Here is a 12,088-nt window from a genome sequence, read left to right as displayed (position 1 = left end):
CAAGCTTTCGCTTTTTGCAGATGACATGATATTATACATGGAAAATCCGATAGACTCCACCAAAAGTCTGCTAGAATTGATATATGAATTCAGCAAAGTTGCAGGATACAAAATCAATGTACAGAAATCAGTTGCATTCTTATACACTAACAATGAAGCAACAGAAAGACAAATAAAGAAACTGATCCCATTCACAATTGCACCAAGAAGCATAAAATACCTAGGAATAAATCTAACCAAAGATGTAAAGGATCTGTATGCTGAAAACTATAGAAAGCTTATGAAGGTAATTGAAGAAGATTTAAAGAAATGGAAAGACATTCCCTGCTCATGGATTGGAAAAATAAATATTGTCAAAATGTCAATACTACCCAAAGCTATCTACACATTCAATGCAATCCCAATCAAAATTGCACCCTCATTCTTCTCGAAACTAGAACAAGCCATCCTAAAATTCATATGAAACCACAAAAGGCCCCGAATAGCCAAAGGAATTTTGAAGAAGAAGACCAAAGCAGGAGGCATCACAATCCCAGACTTTAGCCTCTACTACAAAGCTGTCATCATCAAGACAGCATGGTATTGGCACCAAAACAGACACATAGACCAATGGAATAGAATAGAAACCCCAGAACTAGACCCACAAACATATGGCCAACTCATCTTTGACAAAGCAGGAAAGAACATCCAATGGAAAAAATACAGCCTCTTTAACAAACGGTGCTGGGAGAACTGGACAGCAACATGCAGAAGGTTGAAACTAGACCATTTTCTCACACCATTCACAAAAATAAACTCAAAATGGATAAAGGACCTGAATGTGAGACAGGAAACCATCAAAACCTTAGAGGAGAAAGCAGGAAAAGACCTCTCTGACCTCAGCCGTAGCAATCTCTTACTCGACACGTCCCCAAAGGCAAGGGAATTAAAAGCAAAAGTGAATTACTGGGACCTTATGAAGATAAAAAGCTTCTGCACAGCAAAGGAAACAACCAACAAAACGAAAAGGCAACCAACGGAATGGGAAAAGATATTTGCAAATGACATATCGGACAAAGGGCTAGTATCCAAAATCTATAAAGAGCTCACCAAACTCCACACCCGAAAAACAAATAACCCAGTGAAGAAATGGGCAGAAAACATGAATAGACACTTCTCTAAAGAAGACATCCAGATGGCCAACAGGCACATGAAAAGATGTTCAGCGTCGCTCCTTATCAGGGAAATACAAATCATTTTTTTTTATTTTATTTTATTTTAATTTTTTTTTCCAACGTTTATTTATTTTTGGGACAGAGAGAGACAGAGCATGAATGGGGGAGGGGCAGAGAGAGAGGGAGACACAGAATCGGAAACAGGCTCCAGGCTCTGAGCCATCAGCCCAGAGCCCGACGCGGGGCTCGAACTCACAGACCGCGAGATCGTGACCTGGCCGAAGTCGGACGCTCAACCGACTGCGCCACCCAGGCGCCCCAGGGAAATACAAATCAAAACCACACTCAGGTATCACCTCACGCCAGAGTGGCCAAAATGAACAAATCAGGAGACTATAGATGCTGGAGAGGATGCGGAGAAATGGGAACCCTCTTGCACTGTTGGTGGGAATGCAAATTGGTGCAGCCGCTCTGGAAAGCAGTGTGGAAGTTCCTCAGAAAATTAAAAATAGACCTACCCTATGACCCAGCAATAGCACTGCTAGGAATTTATTCAAGGGATACAGGAGTACTGAAGCATAGGGGCACTTGTACCCCAATGTTCATAGCAGCACTCTCAACAATAGCCAAATTATGGAAAGAGCCTAAATGTCCATCAACTGATGAATGGATAAAGAAATTGTGGTTTATATACACAATGGAATACTACGTAGCAATGAGAAAAAATGAAATATGGCCTTTTGTAGCAACGTGGATGGAACTGGAGAGTGTGATGCTAAGTGAAATAAGCCATACAGAGAAAGACAGATACCATATGGTTTCACTCTTATGTGGATCCTGAGAAACTTAACAGAAACCCATAGGGGAGAGGGAGGAAAAAAGAAAAGAAAAAAAAAAAAAAAGAGGTTAGAGTGGGAGAGAGCCAAAGCATAAGAGACTATTAAAAACTGAGAACACACTGAGGGTTGATGGGGGTTGGAGGGAGGAGAGGGTGGGTGATGGGTATTGAGGAGGGCACCTTTTGGGATGAGCACTGGGTGTTGTATGGAAACCAATTTGACAATAAATTTCATATATTTAAAATAAATAAATAAATAAATAAATAAACGAAACTTAAATAAATAAATAAATAAATAAATAAACCAAGAGTCAGATGCTTAGCCAACTGAGCCACCCAGATGCCCCTAACGATGAACTTTCTGCTACCAATAATGAACTTTCTGAAAAAACAATGAAGAAACTGATACCATTTATAATAGCATCAAAAACAATAAAATACTTAGGAATAAATTTAACCAAGTAGGTAAAAGATCTCTACTCTGAAAACTACAAGACACTGGTAAATTTAAGAAGACACAAATAAATAGAATAGCATCCCATGTTCACAGACTGGAAGAATTATTATTAGTAAAGTGTCAATACTACCAAAAGCCATCTATAGATTTAATGCAACCTTTATAAAATTTCCAGTGGCATTTTTTATAGAAATAGAAAAAAAACCCTCCTAAGATCTAGATGGAACCACAAAAACAAAAACAAAAACAAAAACAAAAACAAAAACAAAAACCCAAATACCCAAAAGAAATCCTGGGAAAGAAAGAACAAAGCAGGAGGCACCACATCTCCTGATTTCAAGCCACACCATAAAGTTATAGCCATTAAAACAGTATGGTGCTGACATAAAAACAGACCAATACACCAATGAACAGAATCAAGAGCCCAGAAATAAACCCAAGCATATATGGTCAACTAATATTTGACAAGGGAGTCAAAGACACACAATGGAGAAAAGATAGACACCATGGTAAATGGTGCTGGGAAAACTGGATATTCACATGTGAAAGGATAAAACTTGACCTCTATCTTATGCCACTCACAAAAATTAATTCTAAATAGATTAAAGGCTTACAATCTAAAACCATGAAATTCTTAGAAGACACAAGATAAAAGCTCATTGGCAGAGGACTTTGTAATGATTTTTTGGAAGTCACACCTAAAATGTAAGCAACAACATAAGATACAAACAAGTGAAACTAAATCAAACTAAAAAGCTTCTGCACAGCAAAAGAAAACCATCAACAAAATGAAAAGCCAACCTACTGAATTGGAGAAAATATTTACAAACCATATAGCCGGTAAGAGGTTAATATGCAAAATATATAAAGAACTCCTACAACTCCATAACAAAACAACCCAATTAGAAAATGGGCAAAGAACTCCAACATTTCTCCAAAGAAGATATATGAAAGCTCAACAGGTACATGAAAAAATGCTCAATATCACTAGTCATTAGGGAAATGCAAATTAACATCACAATGAGATATCATGTCACACCTGTTAGAATGGCCATCATCAAAAGGACAAGAGACAATTAGTACTGGCAAGGATGTGGAGAAAAGGGAACCCTCATGCACTGCTGGTGGAACTGTGAATTGGAGCAAGCCACTATGGAAAACTGTATGGAGGATCCTCAAAAAATTTTTATTTAAAAAAATTTTTTTAACATTTATTCATTATTGAGAGATAGAGAGAGACTGAGCATGAGCAGGGGAGGGGCACAGAGAGGGGGAGACACAGAATCCGAAGCAGGCTCCAGGCTCCAGGCTCCGAGCTGTTAGCACAGAGCCCGATGCGGGGCTCGAACTCAAACCGTGAGATCATGACCTGAGCTGAAGTCGGACGCCCAACCGACTGAGCCACCCAGGCGCCCCTGGATCCTCAAAAAATTAAAAATAGAACTAGCATATGATCTAGTAATCCCACTTCTGGGAATATATCCAAAGGAATATATGAAAACATTAAATCAAAGATATATGCACCCCTATGATCCTAGCAGAATTATTTACAATAGGCAAGACATGGAAACGACCTAAGTGTCCATCAATGGATGAATGAATAAAGATGGTGGGGTGGCGGTGGTGCTAATGTATGCATGCACACACAGTGAATATTATTCAGCCATTTAAAAAAAAAAAGAAATCCTATCACATGCAACAACATGGATGGATCTTGAAGGTATTTTGCTAATTGAAATAGGTCATAGAAAAACAAACTATATGATCTTACTTATATGTGGAATGTTAAAAAGCAACCAACCAACAAAACCCTACCAAAGTGATAGAAAAAGAGATCAGGTTTATAGGTTATTGGGGGGGGGGGTAGAGTATAGGGAGGGGAATTAGAGGAAGCTCGTTCAAAAGGTACAAACTTTCAGTTATTAGATAAATTAGGCACTAGGATGTACTACACAACCTGATGACTGCAGCTAACTCCGCCCTATGATAAGTTTTTAAGAGTGTTGTCTCTCATCACTTTGTTTTTTCTTTTTATTCTGTCCATATGAGATGATGAATGTTAACTAAACCTATTGTGGGGAGCATTTCACAATATATACAAATCAAACCATCATGCAGTACACCTTATAGAGTGATGCATATCAATTATTTCTCAATAAAACTGAGAAAAATAGTCACTGATTTTAATGCTCTGGCAACTAGCACAATGTAGGTTTGAAGTATCCAATGTCAAGATAAAAACTAAATCACCAGCCCTAAAATTTCCTTCCCATAGGTTTTATGTAAAACACATGTTTCTCCCTACATTATTATAGACATATACAGATTTTCTGGTTAATGAACCACATTGCAGGGCAGGGAACAGGGTGTGTGTGTCTCTTATAGTCTTAGAAACAAAATGTGGAAGCCCCAGGAAAGAATAGTTTGGTGCTCTCCATTTCTCACTCTGATGTTTCTTTCTCCATGGGCTAGTCTCTGCCTGCCAGTGTTTCAGCCAAACACAGCAACAGAGGCAGTGAGGCCAGATGTGGCAACCTGCCCAGTGCTCTGCATTCTGACAGAGGGGCTGCTGCCCATGAACAAGAGCATATCTGGTTCTCAACACCTTTGCTGTTCAGCTGTGAAGGATGCATGTGTGCTATGTGAGTGATGGAAGGACACAAGGCAAATGCAGCACAGCAAGTTTTAGACTATCAGGTCCACTAATGTCTGAACACGTCTCTCTGCACAGAAAGTATATAACCAGACAACACTGTGAAGAATACAGCTTTTCTCTGCAACACCATACTGCATAACCGCTCACTGGTGTATGATGTGCCAGGGTTTAAATTTGGTCATTTTCCTGGGACTCAGTAAAGCCAACCTCTGTCCTTTGGTGAAACCTGTTCTTCATGAGGGATATACTGAACTTATCAGTGCTAAAAATTTCCACAAATGCCAGCTTATGATCGCTTCAGATATTCCAGTGATAGGCACCCAAGTAAATGGAAAATTCCAATCTGAGCTGGCTCTAAGTATGCAACAGATACAGGCTCAGACATCATGACCACTAACGCAACCCTCCACACAAGAACAAAAGGAAAAAGCAAACTCCCTTTTACCAAGGGGATAATGTGGGATTTCCTAAGGTCAAATCCTCTTTGGATATATGAAATATTAAATGTGCAGATGTATAAAGACTAGATCTAATTACCGAAGTTTTGATTACTTGCTCTCCAGTATGGATTTAGGTGTTTGAAATTAGCTACTAACTGCTTTGCCAAAGTCAACCTGGATAGCAATAAGATGCCAGCATTGCCTGGCCCTGGGCAAATCTTCCTGTGTCACATGCTGAGGGAAATGAAGCTGGAGCACAAGAAAAGAAGCAATGTTTCTTTTCTGTAACCAAATATGAAATAATGGAATAGCTACTCTTTCCCCTTCCTGCCACTTTAAAGAGAGAAGGATGAAAATCGTAGAAAGAATTAAAGAAAAATTATAAAGTTAAAAGCCAAAAGAAGATGGAAGGCATCAGCAGAAGAGAGGGTAAAGAATGTTAATAAATGAGCTTTAGCTTCAAAAATACAAAAAATTTCAGAAGACCCAAAGCATGGACTTGCTTTATTTTCATGCCTGGCACAAAACTAAATAAACTGAAAGTTGGGATCTGAATTCCAGACCCAGCTCTCCTGTGCCTTTCTTCAATTAAAAAATACTGGTTTCAGGGTGCCTGGGTGGCTCAGTTCGTTGGGCGGCTAACTGGCTCAGGTCATGATCTGACAGTCCATGAGTCCGTGGGTTTGAGCCCTGCATCGGGCTCTGTGCTGACAGCTGAAAGCCTGGAGCCTGCTTTGAGTCCTGTGTCTCCGTCTCTCTCTGCACCTCCCCCACTCGCTCTCTCTCTCTCTCTCTCAAAAATAAACATTAAAAAACTAAAAAAATACTGTTTTCAGTTCTAAAATGACCCACTAAAAGCAAAATTCTAATAAACTTCGCTGCAAGCCTTGGTTACATGACTCGAAAAACTCCTATTAATCTAAAATGCTTCCAAAAGAGTTAATGATCTAGATTTCTCAATGAAAGCTGCATTAGGTTTTGTGGACAAAAGTGTTTGGTGATATTTCAACTTTTTTGGGACACTATTAAACTTGTCCCTTATTTCTGAACCAAAAGAAGTAACTTTAATTATGACACACCATATCCTGCATCCTCTTTAACGGCGGAATAAAAAAGTGCGTGTTGATGGAACACCATGGCAACCAAGCCCTGTAATTCTATCTCCAGAGGTAACTGAAGGGCAGTCAGAGCCATGGGTATTTGAAGACTTCACAGACCTCGCTTTTAGCACCCTTTGCATAAGGGAGAACAAAAGCAGCCACTATTCTTAGGAAAGTAAAAGCAATGATGACAATTAAGTCACCACATTAAGCATCCAAAGAAAATACTGACTCATATTCAATAAAACGCAAATTAATTAAAACATGCTTCAATCATTATAGAATTTCAAATCTACTACTTAGAGGTTCATAAAAAGTAATAGCTAAAATATTTGTGTACATTGAGAAAATGCTATATGATTCTTTAAAAAATGTAATTTAAGGAGCTAAAACATCTAATTGGCAAAAGGGAAGATAGAGATTTGCCATAATTTCCTATGTCACATGCTTAGAGTAACATTTAAGGAATTATCAAAATAGAGTAAAAGGCTTTCACCATGTATTTGATTAAAAAGTCAGGGAACTGGAAGTTTACTGTCCCACTCTTCCTGAAGCCTGGGCCATGTGGACCTGCCCACTAGAGACACACAGGGAAAACTGGCCTTCACCGCATGGAAAATCAGGCAAGATCATGTGCACACTTGCTGGTTCCTTTTTCACTTCAAAGACAGTGTTCTAACATTTAAACTGATCAAAACTCAAAACATAAAAAGCTGGACAGAGGGAGAGGGAAGGAAAGAAGAAAGCAAGCTCTACGCAATCCACACTTTCAGGAAGAATGAAGATACATTCTGGCAGCATGTGGAACATCTTTTAACAGTCCTGTAACTTCTGCCCTCATAGACCATGCTGTTCCAGAGAAAACACAATGTGAAAAGCGCTCTTTTGTCTTATTCTCCGTGAGTACTCCCATCTGTGAAGAGAAACTACATGCTCTGAGAATGACTCTTTGGGTGCCTGTACACTTCCCCATCATGGCTGTCCAATCAAGCCATCAGAATAAAGATCAGGCTCAACATTATATTCTGCCCTGAAGGTTTCTGAAATCAAGATGCATTCTTTCTACTAAGAAGATCATACTTATCAAAATAGCCAGATAATTGCCACGAGATAATTATGATCTGTAATTATTATTGTTGGTGATTGTCAATGATGCATAGGGAAGAATACAGCTTGATTTTCAAAGCCTAACCCTGAAGAAGCATGACAATCAAAAACTTGTTTTGACTAGTTAAAATGAACCAACGTGACACAGAAGTCACAAAAGAAAAATCTCACAGAGGGAAAAATATATCCAATTGGCCTGACTCAGCTTTTCTCAAATATAAGTTACAAGTTCAAACTATAGGAGGATCTTTCAAGAATCAAAAGGCTAGGCCAAAACTCATGGCTGAAGATAGGTTCTGGAAAGGAGTGGGACCCCTAGGCCATTCAAGTCTCTAAGGGAGAAGGATAAAGTCTGGACTCTGCTGTACCTTTAGGTACGTGTGGCAGAATCTTGTGGAATTTCATTGAATGCTATCTTAATACTACATGACATACAGATGGACAATAGAGACTGGACAAAGGTCATATTTGCAGTGAATAATTAAAAGTATCCACCTCTAGTTCTATAGATTTCTGGTTCAAGTTGTTCAATTCCAAGGCAGCAGAGAGGCTCATACTCTATTTGAAAGCTCCTGTGCTACTTCAGCGCTAGGCCAATATGATTTGATGCATTTTGACTGTGGCATGGATAAAGTCAATGTAGTAAGCTTTTAATACAGCAAAATATTTCAAACTAACTTTGGTAACATTTAATCTGTTTTACCTTAGGCCCTATAGAGACCCAATTTTGAAAATCTCAAATAAATGAAGATTCCCATTTCAAAAGATGAACTGTAGCCAACAGAAGAAATGTGTCTACATTACCATGAAAAAAAGTATTTTTCAGAAATGTGTATCTCACAAATACATTTTACAAAAATGAGATTTCAAAAATATCAGGCAAGATGCACTCGCTTTTTCTGCCTCATTTGTTAAAATCACTTCCTGTCCATTTCATCATCATCCCCATATTCTACCATACAGTGGCCTTGTTTATAATGCCTGAATGGATCAAGAAATCCTGAGGCTTGGCCTGAACCCAGTGGAAAGAAGACAGGATAAAGCTAGATGTGTCTAATACTTGCTTCTTTCCTCCCAAGACACCTTCAGCCCAAACTATTAAGATCTTTCAAATTCCTGCAATTACCTTCTAAGATCACTGAAGTAGGACAGCCTATAGCTCCATTTCATCCTGCAGCATAAAGACTACAGTGGGGTCTTTTATTTGTAAATAAATGGGGGTATATTCTGTAACAAAAAAATAAATCAAAGATTACATTTGAAGGCATAATTTTATTACGTTCACTACTGGGAGAAAGGTAATCTCAATATATGCATTCTTTCTCTACTTCATTGAAATCTAAACAGTACACTGTTGTATGCAAAAGGTTGTTTCAGTAAAAGATATTTTTGGTACTTTAAAAGGCTGGTTTTGCTATTATTCTTGAAAAAACTAAGTCTCTTGCCTGACCTATTTTTCATGTCCTTTGTTAATTTGCTGAGCAAACCCTTTTCATCCACTTTATATATAAAGTATGTAAGTTAAATCTCAGTCATAGCTCCCTCTTTATCCTGTCAACATATCTTAAAGACAGATATGCATATCAGACTTGGGGTGCTGCTCTGCCTCACTGCTCACAGAAAGTAGGGGCAAATTAATCCAAAGTACAAAGTTGACTGTAAATGAAATGGAGTTTACTATGTATAACAAACTGTATACATTTATTGTGTATGCACACACACACACACACACACATACACATATATGTGTGTGTATATATATATATATATATTGGTAATTTATTTAACTTGACGCACATTACTATATTCTGTTACCGTGCTATTAATATTCCAAACATTTACAAGTATCCCCTTTTAAGCTATTTGTAGCTTCCCTTAAAGACTAGGTTAGCAATATGGTAGCAACAGCATTTGATATGATACAAATATTCCTGATGATAAATAATGACAAAAAAACTCATATTTCATATAATATTTTACTAAACAATTTCAAAGTACTCATCAGTATCTCACTTTCTATAACTGGATAAACACAATAATGAAACTGGAGGGCAACAAAATTCAAATGGATTGAACAAAAAGTGGATAGTCAGGAAAAGCAAATCTTAGTCTCAGGATTATTGACTTCTAAGAACCCCAAATTTACCCCTATTGGAAAATATGCCCTGTGCAATGTGAAAAATAAAAGTAATTTGTTTTAGAAAAGTTTCATATAAGATTTTAAAACACAGGCATAGTCTCAAGTGGTTAAAAAAAATAAGAAATTTGTTAATAGCATTTAATATCTTCAAAATATGATTAATTAGCAAGCTAAAACATGTAAACTGTGTTTAGATTTGAATATGTGCTGTCAATCTGAAATCATGGGTTCCATTGTGTATCAGGAGACCAAACTGTTCTGCGAATAAGTGTGTGTGGTAGAGCAACAGTGGCCCCCTCGCTGCTCCACCCTGCCTCCCCCGCAAAAAAGGAAAGATTCCAAACACAGCATATTAACTTACAAAATGTTCCAATACAATGATTAGATGTATCATATGTAAGCCTTTTTTCCTTTAACTTATTCTCCAAATTTGGCCAAACTAAATATTTAATACATAAATCCTGCCCCATAGCAGTGATCCCCACAGGATTGTTTCTTGTAATCCCTTTGACATTCTCTTGCCTTAGCTTATCACTCAAAACAATGATGGTCTAGAAAGAGGTTCTGAATATCAACTCAAGGGTTAGAGTTTAAGTAAAAGCAGTTAGAGCAAAAGGAAACAGACACACACATCCTCAAATGCACTCAATCAGGGCAACTCTCCTGACAATGGCTGAATTTCATTCCAAACAGATTAATTTAATGATAGCTTTGCTATTAAAACAATTTTCAAGTAAAATATTCAAGCATATTTCAATATAAGGAAAAAAGGATATTTCACTAAAAGGGAAAAAGCAGCTACAATTTAAAAATTTACTCCACAATGAAATGAACAAGAACTCTGAACCAAAGACACGGAGAGAGTGTTGGCCTGTGGAGACAAAGGCCTGCCACGTGGCAGGGGGAGTGACTCAGCTCTGGGACAACCTAATGGCACTTTCCTTCCTCCCACACCTGTATCTGCTTGAGAACCACAAACTTGAGTCATGGCTTAAGAATATTTGATTTCAACAATAAACTTAAGGTAGTATTATTTTCACTTTTCCTCTGAAAGGTAAGTTGAGAGAGAACACAAATGACTCACAGTAGAGATTTATGCTCTAGGTGTGTATATGGCCATATATATTTGTTTTAAAAAATTTGATTATGACAAGCTTCAGGTAAAAATCATTTTCAAAGGTTCAATTTTTCATTTACATATAACCAATACATCTTATTTACACATGTATGACTCCATTTTTATTCAACTTCCTTCATATTAAGTGTATATTTTAACTGGTGTGTAACTGTTATATACTGTGTTTACAGAAACACTAAACATCCTCTTATTCACTAGCAGTTTTGATAATAGTTTTGTCTCCACATTGAGAAATGAATATAGTTAAAAGCTCAATGTATAACATAAAGATGAAAACCCAGTGTTAACATCCTGTCTAGGGCCACATCAGGTATTCAAGGAGTCAACTGCCCCAATTGCATATATTATAGTTGCAACAAAACACAAAGCAAATATGATTCTGAAGACCCTGAAAAAGAGATCTGACTTATTAGACATTAACCACTGCTTAATGGTATTGATGTTCATTCTAACCTGGGTTCATTTTTTTTTTTCCCAAAAGAACACTGATTTTTTTTAGTAATATTTAACCTTAAAAAGGTATCTTAGGTCTTTAACCCTCAGAGAACTGGTATATTTTGGCAGCTAATCAAAAAAATAATCAGGAACATGTATCTTTGCGCAGTCTCCAAAGGGTTAAAGTGCAGAAATTGTCTGTCACTTGTTATATAAGGCACCCTATTCCACTTTTTTCTTAAAAGAAACTTTTTCTTTGGTTTCCTGTAATTTTTCAGTGAGTCTATCCTTTGTTTCTTCCATTTTCTCTGTGAGAAGCTCCTTGGTCTCTTCCATCCTGTCCTGCAGATACTCCTTAACAGGAGGTGGTGTTGACATGTAGCCCCGACTACGCAAATACTTCACAGTAAAGGAGGTTCCTCCCAAAGTCACGGTATATCGGGCAGGTGTTGCGATCTGAGGAGAAAATACAGGCAGATCAACAGCCAATCATGATTATCGTCTTAAGCAAAAACAATTTGAAATTAAAATTCTTAGTAATAGCCAAACAGCATAAATTACTTTATTGCTTGATCAGGCCAACATAGTTACAGCCCACATGGTTTACCCTCCTAACAAGGAAT

The 12,088-nt window shown here is 37.6% G+C and overlaps 1 protein-coding gene across 7 annotated transcripts in view; it reads right to left on the bottom strand.

Annotated features, from left to right (window-relative positions):
* Positions 1-9,404: 9,404 nt before the first annotated feature.
* FAM210A (family with sequence similarity 210 member A) overlaps positions 9,405-12,088 on the bottom strand; it is a 29,220-nt gene continuing 26,536 nt past the window's right edge. For all 7 annotated transcript variants that reach the window (XM_047826935.1, XM_047826933.1, XM_047826936.1 and 4 more), the window contains one exon: positions 9,405-11,921. In XM_047826935.1, coding sequence (XP_047682891.1) covers positions 11,688-11,921 — 234 coding nt within the window. In that variant the 3' untranslated portion in view covers positions 9,405-11,687. The remainder of the gene's footprint in view (positions 11,922-12,088) is intronic.

Source organism: Prionailurus viverrinus, chromosome D3 (assembly GCF_022837055.1).
Source record: "Prionailurus viverrinus isolate Anna chromosome D3, UM_Priviv_1.0, whole genome shotgun sequence".
Lineage (NCBI taxonomy): Eukaryota > Metazoa > Chordata > Mammalia > Carnivora > Felidae > Prionailurus > Prionailurus viverrinus.
The sequence above is the reverse complement of the archived record's forward strand: the minus strand, read 5'-3'. Positions and strand labels throughout refer to the sequence as shown.